Raw genomic sequence first — 21710 nt, forward strand, 5'->3', positions numbered from 1 at the left:
ATTAAAAGACAGAGTTCAACTCCTCGCCGTTGCAGAGTGCTGCTGGGAGGCTAGTTCGGCTGCGTGCGAAGGAGGGAAATAAAACAAAATAAACCAGAAAAGAAACCAGAAAAGAGAGCAAACCCGCAGCTACTTAAAACAATTCTAAGAGGAGCGGAGCAAGAGCGGCGCTGGAGACGGCGGGAAGCAGGGGCAGGCTGCGCGCTCCCGAGGCCCGGCGAGGAGGAAGGATGATAAACGTGGTGGCCGTGTGGCTGGTGGCCCTTTGCTTCCAGGCTGCTGCCCCGGTGAGCCGAGCGGAGCGGGGCGGGCGCGGCGCACGTGGGGCGGCGGGGCCCGGGAGCGGAGCGGGGCCGGGGCCGGCGGGGCGGCCGGGCCGGGCCGGGCCGGGCCGGGGGGACCGCTCGGCTCCCCGCTTCCACGGGTTCCCGCGGGGGAGCGCAGCGGTGCCCAGCCGTGCCGGGATGGAGGGCTGCGGTGGCCTTTGTGCTGGCGGCGGGCCCCAGCCCGGCTGCCCCGGCAGCCTTAATTCAAACCAGACCCGCCGCGGCGGCTCCCGACCTGCCGGCGGCTCCGCCCCGGGGCGCCGCGGGGCGGGCGGGCGGCGCTCCCGCAGCCCCCCGGCCGCGGGACCCCTCGGAGCGCCCGGGAGGGCTGGGGGGGGGTCGGGATGCTCACGCCGCCCCTCCGGCGTGTCGCGCCCCCGAGGCGGCGAGAGGCGGGTCCGGGGGAGCGCTGGCATGTGGCCCTTTGTGGTTCGGCTGTGGCCGAAGTGACTCCTGAAGCTGGGGCGCTCCTGCCGTGCCGCGGCACAGCCCCGGGGAGCGTGGGTCGGTGGCTCCTCGCCGCCTTTGTGCCTGAGAGCCCCAGGGCACGGCGCGCCCGGACTCTGCTTTCTGCCGCCGGAACAAAGGTCCCGGTGCTGCCCGGCCGGGCGCACGGCCGCGCCGGTGCCGGCGCTCCCCGGAGCGCGGTGACCCCGCGGCAGCGAGGCCTGTCCCGCCTGCCGTGTCCCGGGAGCGGCTCCCGGGGCTGCCCGAGCCGCGCCGCTCCCGCGGCAGCAGCAGCCGCCAGGTGTCATCCGCGGACAGGGGATGGCTCTGCTCCTCCTCCCGCCTGCCAGAGCCTCTCCGCGGAAACCTGGCTCCGCAGCCCCGCCAAGTGCTGTGCTCGCTGCTGCGGGTCTGTGCTGGCAGCCTGGGCGGCGTCGAGCCCCGTGTGCGGTCGGAGGGTGCGGGGCAGGAGATCTTGTGGCCGCGCCTCGAAGGGTACAAAGGCTCCGTCCCATCGCTTTCTTCTGAGATGAGGGACGTTGCTTCCCATGTGGTCCCCCACCAGACCCGAGTATGCAGCAGTTGTGGAGTCTTCCCCTTTGGATGAGTTAGGAGGAAAAAGTGGAGCATGAGATAGTTTGAGCATGCAGGACCATCAAAGTAAAACTGGTGGGTTTTTTCCTTTCTGAAATTACCCCTAAGCAAGTTTTAAATCAATAAACTGCAGCACCAGTCGCATAAGGAGTGGCAGAACAAAGTGCACAGTGGGATCTGAGCTGCTCAAAATACCTCTGGTTTTGCTCTACCATTCTGTCTGTGAACTTTGCCTCTAGTTCTGGACGTGGACCCTCATGGCAGTGAGTCGTTATGAGGTGACTAAAAATTACAAACATGTGAGTGTAGGCAGCACTGTTCCATGAGAGGAAGGCTCTGCTCTCAACTTCTGAGTAAGCTTCTGCTTAATGAAGTGGGGAAACTGCAGTTAATTTGCAGCCTCTGTACACTATTTGGATAAAATTCCCCTGCGATAAATATTCCTTGCTAGAAATGAGAAGAACATGAAGTGCGTGCTTGTCTGGAGTTCTCCTGTGCCTATGAGACACCCAGGCCTGGCTGGCACTGCGGATCGAGGGGTTTCAAGGGTGAGCACACGGAGGAGCAGAAGTCCTGGGGCTCTCCAGGGCAACTCAGCACTGAGGCTGTTTCCCTTCTGGTGATCACATGGCTTTTTTTCCCATGTCAAAATGTCAGTGACAGGGACTAATCTGCATTTCCCACCCATCTGGAATAGTTGTGACTTTGCATTGAGTGGCTGAAAACCTCTTGTGTTGAAGCAGAATGACCTTGCACAGTACTTTGAATCTGCCAGACTGCAGACTGTGGGTGATGTCACGGTTGTGTTGGGTTCTTGGTGGTCTGGTTGTTGGGATGGATGCCACTGCTGCTGGCACATGACTTGGCCCTTGGCTCTTGCTGTGGAACTTGGCTCATCTATGCATACTGTCATTGGAATAATAAACAGGAGCAAGAAACTGGCTAAACAATAGTTGTTTTATCCTGAGTACTCTTACCTGCTGGAATGACTGGGGAGGTTCCTGGTCTCCTTCAAGGTGACACTTTATTGCTTACAACATTCTTTGAGTGTAATTGCCCTCTGTTGTTATGATGGAGGCATGGACTTCCTTTAAATGAGAAGGCTGATACATCTTACCATTTTAACATTTTAACCTTGGTATTCTCTAAATAGAAACACAGTATAACACCACCAGGAAGCCAACTGAGCCAAGATGCCCTACTGCTGCAGGAGGGCAGTGGGCAATCCAGCCCCTATGGTGAGAGGAGGGTTCTGATTGTTTTGTCTGGTGTAGGTGCATGCTGGTGGTTGACAGAAGCTTACCAGAGAAGACCAAACCTTTTTCCAGGGGTGGTGTCATTCCTATCTGAACATAAACTAATTAGAAGAAAGAAATTGGGTAGTCCAGCTTGCTTGTTAAACCTGCAGGCAGGGAATAAGGAGGAAACACTTTATTCTATAGTGTGAACAGAGCAGTCACAATATTCATCTAGTACTGTAAACAGAGCTTCTCCATCTGAACACTGACTCGCTGGTGGCCACCTCCTGGTGAAATGGTGACTGTTCTATCTGGTCAGCTGAGTAGAGCAGCAGCAAATAAGCTGGAGTTTGTATGGTGTAAGGGGGCTCTGGTGCAGTTTTGTAGTCTTTGTTCCAGGTTTTTCTCAGTTTCAATTGGTGAGAAGAGCTAACATTTTAATGGCAGCACTCTGAAATTTCTGGAAACAAACAATCCTTTCTAACAACCTGAGACAAGTTACAGCAAGTGCAAGAAATCTGTAAGCCTTCTAAAATTAAGTTAGTGCACAAACCTGAAATGTAGGCTGCTGTTTTAGCAGCAAAATTGATTCATTTTAAGTATGTGTTTTGCGTTGCCTCTACTCAGATGTCTCCAGGTGGCCTGTATACCAGAACACTGTCCTAACCTTGTTTGAAGTGATTCCTGTGTCCAAGAACCACACTAATATCCCTGAGAGGGACATTCCACGCTTGTTTCTGGCATCTGAGGAGCTGGGATTTTAGGCCCTCCTTACAGGGAGGAGGGAGCTTTTGAGAGAGAGAAGATAGGGCCTTTTCCTGAGGACGTGCTGCCAAATATAAAATTGCAGTGCTTCAGCATTTTAGCGTTAGTGTTTTCATCTAGTAGCTTTGAGATAATAAAGAATAGAAGACGTCTAATACAGCACTCCGTGACAGCTGAAGATTGATGGGCTTGCTATGTTCAAATGGCACAAGTCCCTCAGGACAGCGTTCAGCTGATGCTGGAGCACCTAAATGTAGGTGTCTGTGTGTGCTGGGTGCTTAAGGCCTCATTAGAGTCAAGGCGATGTAATCAGTGGAGCCAAAGAGAGTGATTATCTGACCAGCCCCTGCACGTCTTCTCCAAGGTGAGTTGCTTTGTCAAGGCTTTATTGGCTAGATCTCAAGTTTCCTTTAAGAGGAGCACAACACCTTTACTCTGGTGCCTTTATCTGAGAGCAATTTAGCTCAAAGTGATGGACTTTTTATCTGTGGAAATTTATGGTAACTCCATACACAGACTGGACAGTTTTTCCTGCTAAGAGAACTAGAATGGGGAACATCAGCTGCTGACTAGAACAGCAGCTCTCTTCTGTTCTAGTGTGTCTGTAGTTTTGCTCTGCTAAAGAATGTGGAAGAAATTAGGGATTATAGCTGGGTCCTGTCTCAGCATTCTGAAGTGAGCAGAATATATATGAGCAGAAAAATAAGTGGTTGTATTTGGGGGGGGGGAGCACTGTAATATTTAAAGACACTGTTTATTTGTGGATTAGATGTGAGGAGCTTTTGTTACTCCGTAGACTTTGATATAGGCAATGAACTTAGAATGGGGAAGTTGTTTTGGTGAAGAGTGCAAGGACTTCTGATGTTTCTTATAGGTTCACTTCTGAGTTCAGAAGATACTCTTAAATGCAGAAGGCATGTGGTGCCTCATTTGGAGTGCTGAGTGTCAGCTTTGTTAGCAGGTCTCTGAGTTAGGGCTGTACTTCACCTGAGCTGCTGCTCTGCTGGTGTACCGCAGCGATGAGCCTGATCTGGCCTGGCTAGAAACTTGGGACAGGGCACTTTCTACTGTGGGGATGCTAATGGAAAAGTTACTGCTCTGTGAAGCCTCACCTCAAGGTGAGATAACATTTGGACCTCCTACAAGCAACTCTTGTGGGGCAACATCTGCTAATGTGGTGGTTTCCCAAGGTCTCTGTTTCTCAAGCAGTGCTTGGCTGCAGTCGGCGTTCTGGGTCTGGTGGAACCAGCACGGGTCCAGTGGAGTCTGTTAGCTTGGGCTCCTTGCCATGCTCCACTGTAATGTTTGTATCTTGCTGCTGGGACCAGTCTCACCAGTGAGGCTTGCCTTGCTGGATGGGAACCAGTGTGTTAGTGGGATTTGGATGGAGTTGGCAATAGAACTTCCCGTTGAGTCACTGGAGCTGCAGTAACAACTGAGTCATGGAGGTGTTGTAAGTCATGGCTTACCCTGCTAGGCTTCTAGTTAGAAACTCCTTGGGGTATTTTCAGATGAAGAACTCTTGTTGCTTCACCTCTGTGTCTTGCTGCTCTGCTCTCTGGCAGAACTATCTTCTCCATAGCCCACGTTTTTGCAACATGGTTCTCTTTAATGTCAACTCATTTTGTGTCTTGGTGTTCAGGCTTTTCTAATAACTGAAAGGTCTTCTGGATTGCTCTTGCAGAATGACTCCTGACTAACTAAATCAAGGGTGCTGATATAACATAGGAAACTGCCTGCCAACCAGCTTAAATTACTCATGGGTATCCTGCCTTGTATGAAGGCTCTGTGTTGTCATGCTCCACTGTGTAGCTTTTATACACTGCTTGGGCAGTAATGTCAATATCTTGATTGCCAGTCATAGAAGCAAAGGCTGACAGTCTTGATTTTTGGCTGTGGGCAGTCCCAGGCACACACTTCTCTCAGGCAACCTTCTGCAAAGTACAGCCAGTTCACACAACAACTCAGAGTGCACTGCCTCCCATCACCTGAGCACACACAAACCATAGCTGGAGACTGGAGGTTGCTCTTTGTCTGCCTCTGCCATGCGATGAGGAGCTTATTGCCTCTTTTAAAGGTAAGGAAACTTGAACTCCCTTCCACTTGGAAGGGGAGCATGCTCCTGGGCAGAACTGCAGGCCATGATTGTCCTGTGTTGTACACAGGAAAGCTCTTGCTAATTAGTTTCTAATGCTGGTGGCTGTGCACATCCTGGTCAGAGGCAGGCAGCAGCTCCGGTCCAGCCCCTTGCATATACAGGGATTACTGGAGGAGCAGACTGTAGATTGAAGCCAGAGGTGGGCAGGGGTGAGTGGAGCCAGTCTGCTTTCTAGAGAGCAAGTGGTGATTAACCTAACCAATTCCAGATGAGAGCTCTTGTGAAGCTCCATGTAGCAGTGGCTGTGCTGGTGGGAAGCCTTTGTATATTCTCTGTGGACCAGAGCTGGCAGCTACATTGCTGTAGGAAGAGACTACCTGGCTCTTTCCTGTCCCAGAACAGGATACCATGCTGTCTTTTCCTATCCTTTGAGATCAGAAGAGTGGAGAAATACAAATATAGGTATGTATATATTTATAGAGAGAGACATCTATACCTGTCATGTGCTACTTGTTATCCAGCTGACAGCAGAGTCTGGGGGCTGTGTGCCCTGGCCCTAGCATGGTGATCTGGGAGATTTGATACCTATGCTTTGCACAAGCTCAGGAGCTCAGAGCAGCCTGTTGATCTACCAAAACATCAGTCCTCTGCTAAAAGCATCTGCAGAGGAGAGAACCTGTTATCCCATTGACCAGCTAATAGGAATCTTCTTTAGGGACAGAGTCCAGGCATTCTTCAGTCAGGAAGCTGATGGGTAAAAGCCCAAACTAGAGGAACCACAAAGCTTGCTTGAATTCATATCTAACACAGATGCTAATATATGTGATAGTCTTCTATCTATTCTTCTACTCACTTGCTGTGCTCTGTTGCTTATGAACCTGTGACAGAGACTCTCACACCAGCAGATTTGATGGACAAATGAGATTTGTCCACCTCACTGGCTCTAGCAGCATGTAAGTGGCACCTACATGCAGTGGAGAGTGGTGGTGAGGCTTGCATTGAAACTTGCCCAACAGCCTGCAGCTAGACAGCTTTGACTTCTAAATCTCTTTCTGTCCTAATGAGGAATCATCTAGATCGTGACTACTTTCCCATCGGTGAACAAAGCACGGAACAAAAGAGGCTGACTCTGGCATGTCTGGGCAGTGGCAAGGAGTGCTGTGCTATCGTGCTCCCACATCGACTGACTCATGGCCTGCAGAAGAAAGCTGCTGGCTTAATCCTGTAGCAGCACGGCTCCCTCTGAAGTGTGTTTAACCTGCAAAAAGTTCCCCAGTTTGCATCTGTGGTTGCACTGACCTGTGAACACTGGTGAGCTTCTTTCTACACAAGCGATTAGGAATCATTAGAAGTTACTACTCTAGTAGCTCAAAAGTGTTAAATGCTCATTGTGCCCTCACCCAGCATGCAGCCAGAAGGGGTTAAAAAAATTCACCAAACATTCCTACACTGGTGCTTGTAAGTAAATGTGGTGGGTTGACCCTGGCAGGGCACCAGGTGCCCACTGAAATTTCTCTGTCACTGCCCTTCTCAGCTGGGCAGGGAGAGAAAACAAAACAAAAGACTTGTGGGTCGAGATAAGGACAGGGAGAGATGCCTCACCAGTGACCACCACAGGCAAAATGGACTCTTGGAGAAATGAATTTATTTATTAACAGTCAACTCAGAGCAGGATAAGGAGAAGTGAACTCAAATCTTAAAAACACCTTATCTCCATTCCCCCCCTCCTTTTTTGGCTTATTTTTTGGCTTAACTTTAATCCAGATTCTCCAGCTTTTCCCCCCAGGAGTTCAGGGGGATGGGGAATGGGGGCTGTGGTTGGTTCATCGCACGTTGTCTCTGCTGCTCCTTCCTCCTCAGGGAGAGGACTCCTCGGAGTCCTCCCCTGCTGCACTGTGGGGTGCCTTGCAAAGGCTTTGTCTCCACAAACTTCTCCAGTACAAGTCCTTCCCATGGGCTGCAGGTCTAAATCACTGCTCCAGCCTGGATCCCTTCCATGGGGTGCAGTCCTTCAGGAACAGGCTGCTCCTGCTTGGGTCCCCCACAGGCTGACAGGTCCTGCCAGCAAACTTGGTCTGCTGTGGGCATCTCTCTCAATGGGGGCTACAGGTCCTGCTTCTTCCAGCAGGAGCTTCCCATGGAGTCACAGCCTCTTTGGGGTATCCCCCTGCTCTGTTGTGGGATCCTCCACAGGCTGCAGGTGGATTTCTGCTTCACTGTGGACCTTCATGGGATTCAGGGGCACAGCTGCATCAGAGGCTGCCGAGGAATCTCTGCTCTGGGGCCTGGAGCTCCTCCTGTCCCTCCTTCTTCACTGACCTTGGGGTCTGTAGGGTTGCAACTCTCACATATTCTCACTCCTCTCTTCTCTGGCCGCAATTACTCCTGTGCACTAACTTCTTTCCCTTCCTGACTGTGTTATCCCAGAGGCACTGCTGCTGTCACTGGTGGTGTCAGCCACCAGTGGGTCTGTCCTGGCTGACTGGCACTGGCTGTGTTCGAGAAGCCACTCCTCTAGTTCCCCTGTTACCAAAATCCTACCACGCAAACCCAGTACAGAAAAGCACCCTAGACACAAGGTGTCTTGTGACCAACTGAAATGTTGGAGTCACAATTGTGTAGGAAATCTAATTGTCTGGCCTGTTCTGTAATGCACTCCCCTCACCAGACTGTCTGCTGAGAACCTTCCTGTGCTTATTTGAGGGCATACTGGTTGGCAAGGCTCAAAACTATGCCATAAATCATTCTAATAATACGATGGCATTGGTAGTGTTCTAGTGCCTGGGGATGTTCTCTGATATTATTTAATTTACTAGTATGATGTAGCCAGTGGGTCTCTGGCTGCAGACCCAGAATATTATGAAGTTGAGACAACTGCAGTATCCAGTAGAAGAAAGTGAAAGTTCACAATAGAAGATCACAACTCTTCTCTTGGAAACTGTTTTGGATAATTCAGAGAGATGAGCAAGTACAGTTGTGTGAGAAGCCCTGTGTAATCCATCAGCTGAGGATTGTGAGGTGAATACTACACACCCGAAACAGCATTGTGTTTGTGATAGTGCTGGTACATGCCAATGGCTCAGCCTGTGCTTTTAGACTTGGCCCATAAAGTGGTCCTTCAGCATTTCCTCCTCTGCTTTATTTAGTGGGATAATGTCCTGGCTAGGGCTGGTAGTCACTGAGTAGACCCAGAAATTTGTTCATATATATTAAATATCTTCAACTTAGTGATGTTTGAACAGTCTTACAGGTTTTATCTGTTATGTCACATCTTGGCTATACTGATGGTATCTCTTGATAAAAACTGGTCTGAACTAGGGGACATGCTGTGCTAGGAGTAACTTGGTAGTAAAACATTCACCTTGCCTTGCAATTTTAGTGCTGTTTATTGACTTGTTGTGGTGCCTGTCAATCTGTCAGAAGTGGCATTAGTGGTGTCTCTTGTCTCTTCACAGTATAGATGTGTAAAACTTAGGGATGTCCAAATCACAACTTGAAATCTTACAGTTGGCCACATGAGGCAGGAGAGCATCCAGAGTGCACAAACATGGTGGCATCTCCCACTAGGCTCTAATCTCTCCACCTGATTTGGCGGCTGCTCTGAAAGAAGGCCATGGGGAAAACAGGTGAACAAGCTGTATACCCAAAAATGACAGCAGGAGGTGAGGCTTGGATAACAGCTGAGATCCAAAGGAAGCTCTGATTTATCTCACCATTGTAACAGTCCCTTAAGGCATCTGCTGTACAGATGTGGTACAAAACAGTGCAACTGGGTGGCTAGGTCAGAGTTAGTTTAATCCAGTAGATGTTTGGTCAAGAAATGCTTAATGTCCATTAATTAAATTAGTGGAACAGTAGGTGACTGGAGCACAATTGCAGCATCAGACTGTTTCTGATGGGAAGATTTAATTTGGTACTTCATCACTGACATGATACTTCAACACGCTTGTGACTCAGCATGGAAGTGCAGCAGTCAGCTCTCATCTCACTGAGCTGTTGCATAATGTAACTGTGAATGGGGCAACTGCTGTCAGTAAGGAACTGCTGTCAGAACTTTGTAGTATGTGCTGCATTAGCAGTGCTTTTGTAAACCTGAGCACAAGACCATTAGTGTGTGAGGAGGGAGCGCTGTGAGCTTGGTCTGTGCCATTTCACGTGGGTAGATCCCTGGCTGTGTGCTCCAGGGGTTGTGAGCATGTTTGCTTCTCTAAGGGAATCCATGCAGTCTGAACTGAATCCATGCAGCGTTCTCCCTTAGAATAACTCGGTGACATATGGTGCGGCCTGTTCCCAAAGACCATCTGAGCTACTGCTGCTTAGTCCAAGGAGACCAGTAGCACCCAAAACACAGGCATGATGCTTTTCTTCAGGAGCTGCTAGGACTGTTGTGGAAGGAGGGGGTAATAGTGAAAGTGCCTTTTTGAGAAGATTGGGATACAAGAACAGAGTATTCCTGATCTGAGAGTGCCTCCTGCTTCTGGTGGAGATGTTTCAGTCCCTGCTTTTGTTACAGGGATGACTTCTGCATTATAAACAACCTTAGCTTAGTCAACACTGAGATCCTGTAGATAAGACAAATGGGACAGCATGCCTCATAATATAGGGACAGACTTGATTTCATCAGATCTAAGTTGGCAATGGTGAGCCATAGAAACAAATGTAAAAAGAACACCAAGAATCATAGAATATACTGAGTTGGAACTCCACAAGGATTATTGAGTCCACTATGTGCTAGTGTAAGACCTGCCAAGATGCAGGAACTGCCTTGCACTGGGTCAAACCCAAAATGTAAAGCTGCCTGCATGGTCTGTGTGACTCCAGCCACTGACTGTCAATTGAGACTCATGAATTTATTCTTAACAGACTGGTGCTGGCTGCTGTGAGCCCTGCTGTGCAAGAACAGAGTCCCTTAGAACTAGTTGGAGCTTAGTTGTGCCCAGATCAGAAGGGTGCTGTGGAATGCCAACTCTTGGCTAATTTTGCTGCTCAAGTTTCGTTTCTGTAGCTCCCTTGCAAATAGTCAAGGTCTTCTGTACCAGTCTGACAAGCAACAGCACCAAGCAGTCAGGTTTTGGGATGTCCCTGGTCCTGCCATCTGGTGTGCACATGTGAGAGAGAGGTTGCATCGGTGCCTGTTGAAGCCAGGCAGCTCCTTCTGGGTGCTTCCAGTCCCCTGATCCATCATCTCTTCATTGGGTTTGGGGTTGAAAGGGCTGGTGGTGATGCTGCAGTTGAGAAGTTGAATGTTACATTTATAGTGAAATACAGCATTCCAAGGGAAAACGTGGCTGGGATGCTTGTGTGGAAAATACAGATTGTTAGCTGTCCTGGTTTAGGTCCTGTCACCCTGGGAGACATTAGGAGAAAATAATTTAATAAGCCTTGGAGACTTCACTGTGAATCCCTCTGAAGAAAATGTAGAATTTTCACAAAAGCAATCAAGGAGGCCTTGGACTGTTGAGGCTTGGGATGTTGTCATGATATGAAGTAGCTGACATAAGTTTTATAAGTTAAACTGTGAGCAGATCAGCTGGGAAGATAGAGCAGAGTTTGATAGTAACAGGCCTTGCAGCTGGCAGGTGTTTCTGTCACTGAGGTGTAAGCAAATAGAAGTAACTTTTGTTGTCCTGTCCATATCCGGTTGCTGCAGAATACATCCTCTTATAAAACATTATCTGGGCAGTTCCACTGTAACTCTGTGTAACTAATTGGAGCACCTGGTCATCTTTTTTGTTGTTGTAAGGCCAAGTATTTGTAAGTTTAAGTAGTCTAGCTTAAGTTTACCAATGACTTTAGCTGAGACCTTTGGTACTCCAGGGTTGCACGTTCATTTTCTGCTGAGATTTAAACAACATCCTAGCTGCTAGGAGCTGCAAGTCCGGCCCTATGTACAAGCTTTTAGTTTGGTACACTAGGGATTTTTATCTGAAACTTGGATTTCACTAATTTAATATGGCACTGTAAGCAATTTGCTCAAATTAGAAACGTATGCATCAGTAGTAGACTGAAAATGTTTCTGTGATCCTTCAAGAAATCTTAGAGCTTGGTGTCCTGGCTCCTTGGCATATCTCACATTAGGTAATTGCTGGACTTCATGGTGGAGAAGAGGGAAACTCTTGAGATCAGTACCTGAGTCTTTTCCTATTCTTGTGTCTGGACACTGAAGGCTATTACATTTTCTCTTGTCTGGCAGTTGTTCCTCACTGCATGTTGGCTTCTTTTCCTCAGGTGAAGCAGAACAGTGTCTTTCCTCCTCAGCATACTGTGTAGCATAGTGATGGGGTGGTTTTAGACTTCTTGGACCACATCTGCTCAGGTCAGAGCACGTATGCAGCTGTAGCACTGCTTGTGATCACATAAAAGCAGCTATGGAACTCATTTGAAATTAGTAGTAGTTCCACCAACCGAATTGCACAGCATTTGTCTCCAGGAAACAGGCTTCCCTAGGCCAGAGGGACACATGTTCTGTGCTGCTGGAAGGATCAGCGATGCACAGGGTGCCACCGCCCGCATTTGAGGACTTGAGATGCCACAGACCACGTCTTGCTTTCCTACGGCCACACCGCTGATTTCTGAGCTGGGACATTCTGAGCTGACTGGCTGAAGATGACAAGAGCAAGTTGTGCTGCCGTGGGACCAAAGTCCCTGAGCTTCATCTGCCATGTGCTGACACTGCCGTGCTGCAGGCTTGTGCTCTGTCCTGCAGCCACGGCTGAGCAAGAGGAGCCCCTCGGTGTGGGGCCAAGTCCCCGGTGTGGGGCCGAGCCCCTGGGCATCCTGGCACGTGGCCGACAGCCCCACACTGAGCATTTGGAGCTCACTGGGCTGCTGGGACAAGCCAGTCCCAAATGGAACAAACGGGGGCCCTCACCACCTGCACATCTTCCCTCAAACCCAGCCTTGGACTCCACTGAGCAGCCTCAGGGCTGTAGTGCCAGTGGTGTGCTGCTCTGGGAGCTGGGTGGTTTTTTAGGCGTGCAGAGAAAGGAGACTGGCTTCCCCACCCACACATGTTGAGGAGCAGCCAGGCAATCTGAAGCCCACTGTTCCACTGGTCACAAACTCTGGTTCTGTAGCAAAGACAGTCCTCAGTGCTGATCGCTGAAGTGGGTGAGTGGGTGTCAAGAATGGGGCAAGGAAAGGAACTTGCCTCCACCACAGGTTAGGAATAATTGGCAAAAAAATAATTGGCAAATGAAGACATAAGCTCAGTGTGTTTATATGTGCTGGAGGCAATACTGCAAAGTCCAGTCTCTTACTTAAAGTGGCTGTGGCTGCTGATGCCTTGTGTGAGGTGAGTTGCTCTTTCTCACCTGAACTCCACAGCAGGTGCTGCATGTGTGCAGGAGGACGAGGCAGCAAGTATTTAGATCCTGTCACTTCTAATTTCTTCTGCTGGCAAGAGGGTTGGTGGCATTTATCTGTGCTGTAGTTACCAGCATGTGTGGGTAATGTGTGGGTTTGGGCTGCTGGAGTCGTCTGCTGGAGAGGTTTCCATTTAATAAAGATTTTCTGCTTGCCAGCATGCTCCCCTCTTTAGCCTTACTTTGTCAGGTTTCAGGGATGGGTGGCCCACCTCCAGCCACTGCTGAAACCAAGCAATTCTTGGTCAGTTCCTTTCTAAACAAGCAGATGAAGCGGCTGTTGCTGTAGGAATGAAACCCTGCTGGTTCTGCTACACTAGGAAGTAAGAAGTGCTGGCAGCTTTCAGTCAGAGGGTTTTAAGAAAGCTAGGTTTGCCCAGTCTTGACTTGGGCAACTCACTGCTCATCTCTCAACCCAGATTAAGTAGATTGAAATTAATTTCCCAGGATGGATGGGCCTCAGTGAGTTGCACCTACTTTGCACAACCCTTTGAGCTTATACATTGTCTGTGGCTTTCTTGTGCTAGCTCAAGAAACAAATGCCTGAACTATCAAGTATGTTAAAGAGCTTCAGGGAAGGATCTTTAAAGAAAAGTGGTTTATAACATAAAACCCAACTGGCTGCTTCCCATGAGATTAGCTGCAGGGAAGTGAGCTTTCTCATTAGACTGCATATTCAAAGCACAGGGTGCCTTGAATGTGGGAGACAAAAGGGACCCCACTTTTGGCCATATTGTGACAGCCTGTCACTGATACAGAGTTATGCTGTGTGCCTGTTTTGTGCCACGTCTGTGGATGTGCTGATCTGTGGTGAGATTCAGTCTTTGGCCTGGGCATGCTTTGCTTGACTGGGAGGAGCAGGTTGGTGTGAGTGAAAGCAGTGTGTAGTAACTTACTTGTTTGATACATTGTCCAGGTGAAAAAGCAGGAGCACAGCCTCTAACTCACTTCTCTATTGCTGAGGGACTGAGCAGTCTTCTAGTGGAGCTGGCTGAGAGGGACTAGAGAGGCAGCTGAGCTCTTCCTCATCAGAACTGGCACGGTGCTCTGTGCACTCCTGGCACAGAGGACTCCCGTGCACAGCTGCTGTGCTGTCCCTGCTGCCCTGAGCATGGCCATGAGCTTCCCCTGCTGAGGAATCCATAGCTCTCTGGGACTCCAGCTACTCCAGCTTTGCTTAGCCTTCTCTGATGAAGGGTGTTCAATGTACTCTTTGTCCAGGAGTAAATGGCAATTGGACTGAGCCTTCTGGAAATTTCAGGTGGCCCAGGATGAAAGTAGAACTGCTCTGGTTTGAACAAGACATCTGTCTAGCCTTTGCTGCTGTGTATTCCTGCTCCTAGGAGGACTGGAAGGACTCGAAAGCACTCCTGTCAGACCTTGGAACAAACATTATCCATGAGCAAACACTGCAGAAGAGAACTCTCCCTACAGCCCTTGTGCTTGCTCATTTTTGTATGAACCTGTGTGGCCCTCTGAGTCAGCTTCTGATTTGCGTGTTGCCTGCAGTCTGGTGATGTGCATTTCCATAATGCTTGGAGGCTGGGGAATGAGTGTCAGCATCCCAGAATGCAGGCTCTGGGCCTCTGTGAATGCTTAAGCAGCCCTGGCTGCTAAGCTCTGCCCTGTGCCAACACAAACACTTGTGCATTCATACACTGAGTAGGATTGGGAAACTGGTCCTGCTGGAAAATTCTTTGCATGATATTTTATCCTCTTCTTTTTTTTTGTTGTTAGTTGGGTTTTTTTTGTTTGGTTTTGGTTTTTTTGGGGTGTAGGGTTTGTTTTTGTTTTTTTTTCCTTTGCCTTTTTCCCCCTTTTGTTTAGTTTACTAAGACCAGTTCCCTGATCTTGTTGACCATGAGAGTGCACAAACAGACATGCAGGAGATGGTCCAGGAAGCATGGAGTGACATGCTCTTGTGGAAGGTGGGAGTTAAAAGGGCCCTGCTGTACAGTGTGAAACTTAAACCTGATGGTGACAGGCTGGTTCATTTTTGCTCTTGGCATGTTGATTACTGTGTTTCTGCCCTAATTAATTAAAAAAGTTGACCTGTCACTCTAAGGAGAAAATGTAAAGCTGATTGGGCAATAGTGTGGAGCCTCTAGAAGCATTGGGACACTGGCTGCTCTGCCTGTGGAGCAGATAGATGCTCTTCCTTGGCTGCTGCATCTTGTGCAAAGGATCAGGGTATGCTCCTACAGCTTGAAAAAAAAGGAAGATCCCAGCCTAGTGAACAGTGGGCAGTCTACACTCTGTTTTGTTCTGCCCGTAGTGGAACAGAGCCTAAGAGCTCTCATCCTGTTTTGAGCTGCCACTGGAAGGTGTTTCACTGCCTTTGAGAGCTGAGTACTGTGTGATGATCAGGGAGTTCAAACACAACCAGGACTTTCTCCCTCAAAGATAGGTCCTCTCTCAAGTCACCAGACAAAAATAGAAGAGGAGGCCAGTAAGAATGCAATTAACCAAGATTTTCTATATTTCTTTGCACTAATAATGATCTGATAGATAAGCAGCCAGATTAACTGGCTTGCTTATCTTTTTCTGCTAAAATGGTGCTCGCCTTGCTGAGCAAAAGGGCACCCTTTGCTTTCCACTTGCTTCTCTTTGGAAGGAGCACCCTCTGAGCCACTATCCAGCCTTGGTCCAGGTGACACAGATTGATGGATGGAAGGGTGGGGATGCTGAAGCTTGTTGATATACATCCAAAGGTTGTTGAGGATGCAGGGGAACACCACCTTCTGAAACAGGGGGACACTAGGAGGTAAGAAGTGCTGGTGACTTAGCTGGTAAGAATCATAGAAGGGTTTAGGTTGGAAGGGGTCATAAAGATCACCTAGCTCCAATACCTCTATTGTCACAGCAGTCCTTGATTGGAACACTAGCCAGAGATAAAATACTGCTTAAATCTAGGCGGTCCAGCCCTTGGACTGTGTGTGGGGTGGTTTGTAGCTGTCTTTGTGCTCTTTGGCCTGTGTTACTCTGCATATTTGGCTCCTCTAGGAAGAGAAATACTTCATTAACCTACATGATCACTAAGGAGCACCAGGGTTTATTTTGAGCAGTGGAGTAGCAGGAGAAAAAACTGCAAGAGAATTTAGGTGAGGTGGTGTCATACTGCTGCTGAGTTCTGATGTAACAGGCTTGCATGCAAGCTTCACTCTTGACTTGCCATAGAAAAGCATCAGCTCTCTTTCTGCTATTCCAGAATTAAAGAGAAGGTCTGCATGGCCACCTTAATTCCAGAGTCTGTATGTCTGTAAAAGAAGGGGGATAGGTGAGGATGCTGATGGTGGGTTTTTTATTGTTGGAATTTTTTGGGGTTTTTTTGTTTGGTTTGTGGGGGGTTTTTTTGGTTTTTTTTGTTTTGTTTTGTTTTTTGGGTGGTTTTCTTTTTAATTTTTTTCTCACCTTAACCATTTAAGCTGTCTGCCGACCATGAACATCTGGGATTGGAGTTAATTGTCCATGGGCTATTAACTGCAGAACATCAAGATTTAAGAAAGCTAAAGTTTCCTTCAGCAGGTGGTTTTGTCTTCCCCCCACACTAATACCAATGTCACATTGAGGTTAGAAGCTCTTTGGGCTGCCCTGCCTCAGATAGCATTTCTGCTCTGCAGTGTACAGGAAAAGGTGAAAGACAAACCTTTCTGTTTGAATTTATTTAAGAAGTAATTGTTCAAATCCTTTTGAAAATATTCTTCTAGATGCTTTATTGTAGCCAAATTACAGGGCAAATTATTGCTTGCTCTTGTTGGTCTCTTAAACAAGAGCAAACTATAGGTTTTCCTTTGTATGCAGTTGCAATACTCTCAGGATGGTTAGGGAGCTGTTTGAGGTGGGAGAGCTCATTACAGTTCATTCTTTTTCAGCTGACTAAGAAGGATTTATTAGGGGAAATAAATGTGTAAATTTAACAGCTTTATTCAGATAATGGAGGATTTCAAGTGTTTTTGACACTGAAGATCACTAACTGGATTAAGAAGAGTTGGATACAAATCATCCTTAATCTAGTTAAGGGCTTGTAGCAGCTTGTGGCAAAGCCAGTGGTTTTGCTTACCTCAACAAGCAATTTGAGAAAAGCTCTTTCATTTTGCATGTATCAAATTAAATAAATGTGGTTCCCAGTTGGTGCAGGGTTAGATCAACTAATCAACTACAAATCTCTCCCTCGTCATGAGAGAGGGCTTCAGATCTCTGCTGTAGCCAGGAGGGAGCTCTCTAGTAGCTGATGGGATAAGCCCAGAAAGACTCATGCTTTGAGACTCTGACCAAGATGAAGACTGAAGAATAGTTAAAAATTATAGTTTAAAAAAGAAATAAAAGTCTGGACTATGTCAGCCTTCTGGATCCAATAATATTGCTAATGAGTTGTGAAAGCCTGGTCCATTGTTGATTAAATTGAAGATGCCACTAAGCAGCTTTCTGGTTGTCCCAGCAGAACTGAATAACTATTGTTCTGCAACAATACAGTGCTCAGCAAGAGCAGAAGCTAACAGTCACCCCAGGGTTTCCCCTAAACAGGCTGCTTTGATCCTTGTGGAAGAGGGTCTTCCACTGGTTAATGAGAACTGGTTAAAGCATATCAAAAATACAGTTTAAAATTTTACCCCTCACATGCATCTGAATTCAGTGACAGCAAATCAAAAGGACTGGACAAGTATTTCCAACCAGTTGTTTGAATTGCTAACAAAACCATACAAGCTTGTTAAATGGTAAAAAAGTAACATGATGTAGGTGCTCGATAAGGATGGTAAAGAGTTTTTGACTAGAGTACATGAGATACTATCAGAGATCCTTCAAAGGATCCACTGTCTGAAAGGCAGAGTAAGCTTGTTTTCAGCTGGAATTCTTTTCAGCTGTTTTGTATGATGGCATAACCCAGTGTTCTGTGCCCCTAATCCTCTTGGCTAATCAAAACCTTTCCCATTGGTGTAAGTCAGCTTCAATAAAAGGTCAGCAAGAAACCTTGACCATGAGGTGTTTGTTTTTTGAACAGCACAGTCTCTCTTCCTCATGTAAACCCAAATTAGTTCAGTCCTTTCCAACCCTGTCCTGAGTCAGTGTTTTCTAACCTTGCTGTCTGAAATCCTTCAGCAGCAGATTATTATAGAAGCATGGCCTTTCTGCAGTTACTTGTATTTTGTGGGGAGGTTACCATCTTTTATGCCCACTGAAGTTGTAATTTATGGAGCAAGAAATGTAGTCTTTATATAACCATACAGTTAAATAAATTGAGCAAATGTTCCTTAATGCTTGTGTGTCATGAAATCAGATGATGTCATGAAATTACAGCACTTTGTGGATATTCTGACTGCTATCCACATTTCATAATCCCTTGAGTATTTGGGCCAAAGAAAGTCCCTCTCAGATCCCAAATCTCAAGCTGCTTGGTCAAAGGGAGGTGCCACAGTGCCCAGAGGAGCAGCTGAGACAAGAGGACAAGACCCTTGGGGACATGTAATTTCAGAGTTTCATATAAAACTGTGGAAAGCAGGCTTTACAGATCCTGATTCTTGTTTTCCATTATTCTTACATGCAGCAGCCAACCTCAGGGGACTCGGACTGGTCTGAGTCTGCTGTGTTTGGAGGGTGGGTGCTGAGCAGCTGCTGGACAGCTCTGCCCTGGAGCACCTTGGGTGTCCCTTGGTTTAGACTGGGCTGCCCTGGGCTTCTCTCCTCTGAGGAGGACCTCACTGTCCCTGCTCAGATGCAGAAATCCAGCTAGGAATCAAATGGGTGCATGAGAAAGGCTGTGAAGAAGCAGAGCTTGCAGCAGCCTGGGGAGAGGCTCAGAGCTCAGGTGTGAGGGGAGGTGTTACGGGTAGGGTGGCTGGACACACTCAGTAAGAACAAAGGAAATGTGACACAACTGAACAAGCCTCACCTGTGAAAACCTCAAGGGGACAGGGTGCAGGCTCATTAGTCAAGATAAAGAGTTGGCATTTTATTTCTTGGCAGTCTCTGATCCTTTCAGGAGGATTGCTGAGGTCTGCAGATGATCAATCTGTCCAGGTGTTGTTGGAAATCCATATGAACTTCCCCTGAATATTCAGATCTGGGGGGAAGGTGGCCTCAGTCCTAGCTGAATGTTTGTGGTGATACAATCTTATGCTGTATTGGCAGTCCCTTACTACACTAAAAAGTGGAGAGTTTGCTTTCTAGCTGCTTCAAGGAAGTCTTCCCACTGGGAGGAGACTGCAACCCCTACCTTTAGCAACACATTCCCCTTTTACACTCAGCCAGGCTGAATGAAAGAACAAAGGGTTGTGCTTGCCACTGCTGGTGTGAGAAGGAGAGAGAAAAATGATTACCAACCCCCATCAACAAAACCAGTGCAATTTCTAAGGCCTCACTTCTGAACATACTGGGAAGGACACACGAGGGAGCCGAGTTTGGGCAGCCTGGCAGTTCTTTCTTTATTCTTTATGCACCAACAGTTCGTACTCTTTAATATTTGAAGTGAAGGGAGATCAGCCTGTGTGAGTAACCACCCTTCGACACAAGAAGGAAAGCACACGGGAAGTACTTATCTGACCTACTTTCTGTGGAAGGGTGCAAAAGCACAGTGCAAACAAGCAGGGACAAATCTAAAAGTCAAAATTACCTCATGACTTCCAGTTAAGCAAGAGATCGAAGGGCAATTCACTCTAGAAATATGTTTGCAGAAGCTTAAGGAATAATGCTTTAGGGGTTTATTTTCAGTAAGGAAGAAAAGAGCTAAAAAAATTATGTTTATATGTGGGGGTTTTGTTCCTAGTTTTTTTGCTATTAAAAAAAAATTATATGACTACAATAATTGCCTAGAAGGGGTAAGATCTTGGCTGAATAGGCTGGTGGCAACTTGGTTACTTGTCTTCAGAGAAGTGGAATCTAATGGGCCAGTTAACCACCTTTGAAACTAGTTCTGTTGAATTGTGGGGAATGGATAAGGTATTAAGGATGGAAGAGTAAACTGGGTAAACCTGGTATCTTAAGAAAAAGAGATAGGACCAATAAACAAATCCATTGTAGGTAATAAAGTGACAAGTGCCAAGCTGAATTGTTTCAACAGTACATACTGGTCTGGCTGGGATGAGGACGAATGTTATATTCATTTTATCCCATTATATTATATTATTCATTATATCCCATTCTTCCTGGGATGAGGATGAATGTTTTATTCATTTTTAAGTGGCATTATGTTAATGCAAGCTAAAGAAATACAGTGGGCCTGGCTGCAAAGCTGGTAAGGATGTGTGTCCTTTTTTTATATAATAAAATGAGACTTTGCACTTCTTGGGATCATAGGGATCCCATAGCTTGGATGATTCAATGCGACATCTAAACTTGCAGATGGCAGTGCTGGAAAGGGGTGCCAAAAATGACTTGAGGATGGGATAGAAGTCAAAATTTGTGAAAACAGGGAATGTAGTTGGATGTCAAAAAGATGAAATTTGGAAGAAGTGACTTACAGGGCTTTGGTTTGAAATCTGAGAAGGGAAAATGACTAAGCAGGTAATGGTAGCCCTGCAGAAATAAACCTGAAGCTAGTCATGAGCTGAGAGCCAAGCATGTTGTAGTGATAGGAGCAGTAAGTGTATACAGCAGAGGCCAATGAGATGCATGAAGTAATCATTATGTAATTAGTAAACACTGAAAGAGTGTTGTCATCTTTGGAGATCCTGAATAGTTTTGAGAGTTGTATGCTCTGACAAACAAGTGCCATAGGACAGGGGTTTGGCCTCTTGTCTCAGCCACTGAATTTCAGTGCTGGCTAGTGCACTCCTTGGAGTGTAAATGGAGAAAGCTCAGGGCTTATTCTCCAACAGTGAAGGCTGGCTTCTATCTCTGGACTCATTTTGAGTGCCCATACTTAATAAAAAGGGACTTTGATTCTCCTTCCAGCTAGATGCTTCAGTTTCAGATATATGAACAGTATTTGAGTCATAAAGGGAAAGAAGACAAGCTCCTTTGCCTCCCCTTCCCTTCTGCTCTTTAGAATTAATGCAGTGATTTGCGAGTGTTTGGTGGATAGGGAAGACACAGTCAGCACCTGAAACAGGCTGGTAAGGACTGGGCATTGCCTGCTACCAGGATGCAACACCAAATGGATTCCTTGCTTTCTTCTTTCCCAAAGCAACTGCAGCCTAGAAGCAGTGCAGAGAAAGGAGATGGCAAGACTGACCTTTCCAACACCAAACATACTAATCAGAGCCACTCTTCTGGGGAGTGGAGCTGAAATGAGGGGAGAAGAAAAAATGCAATCTAAACAAAAAATCTTTGTGTGGCCTCTAGGAACCCCTAGAACAAGCAAGCAACCTGATCACTTCAATCTCATCACTGACACATCTTTTTCCTCTTCTTTTTAAAGCAAACTACAAATCTGAATCTTCCCCCTGAAGACCTTGACTCATCTGGTGATGAGGACTACATGTTCTCAGGTTCAGGCGCAGGTGAGTTGTTAGCACTTGTGCTGGTAGTGCTTGATCCTTCTAGGATGTGGCAACTGAGAGCTCAGTAAGCACCCAAGTGAAGGGGGGGAAGAGGGAGGAATCCACACACACACCCACCCCAGCATATGAGAGCTGGCAAAAGAGAAAGGGCCTAATCTATTAATCTTGTATTCCTTGAGATGCTAACAATTAGTAGAAAATGAGCTGTAGGAGACTTGAGAGGGAGCAGAAGCAGAGGGAGCTCCATGTGACTGCTAGTGTGAGCTGTTGTGTGAAGAATGTTATGAAACTGGAGTTGATTCTTCACTCATGGGGAAGAGAGAGCATAACAAGGCCCTTTATGAGCAGGTAGGAGATAATGTTTGAGGCTGTGTAAACCCCAGCCTACAAATATTTACCAAGTGCAGACTTTATCTGTCATCAGATGTGCATGTTCCCATGGG

The 21710-nt window shown here is 47.2% G+C and overlaps 1 protein-coding gene across 2 annotated transcripts in view; it reads left to right on the forward strand.

Annotated features, from left to right (window-relative positions):
* SDC1 (syndecan 1) overlaps nucleotides 1-21710 on the forward strand; it is a 25978-nt gene continuing 4268 nt past the window's right edge. Inside the window, exons 1-2 of one of the 2 annotated variants that reach the window (XM_021525348.3) lie at nucleotides 1-287; nucleotides 21186-21267. In XM_021525348.3, coding sequence (XP_021381023.1) covers nucleotides 231-287; nucleotides 21186-21267 — 139 coding nt within the window. In that variant the 5' untranslated portion in view covers nucleotides 1-230. Of the gene's footprint in view, nucleotides 288-1083; nucleotides 3735-21185; nucleotides 21268-21710 lie in introns of those variants that run through there. The other variant, XM_085574501.1, reaches the window with a different exon arrangement.

This window comes from Lonchura striata, chromosome 3 (genome assembly GCF_050655825.1).
Source record: "Lonchura striata isolate lonStrDom1 chromosome 3, ASM5065582v1, whole genome shotgun sequence".
In the NCBI taxonomy this organism is placed as follows: domain Eukaryota; kingdom Metazoa; phylum Chordata; class Aves; order Passeriformes; family Estrildidae; genus Lonchura; species Lonchura striata.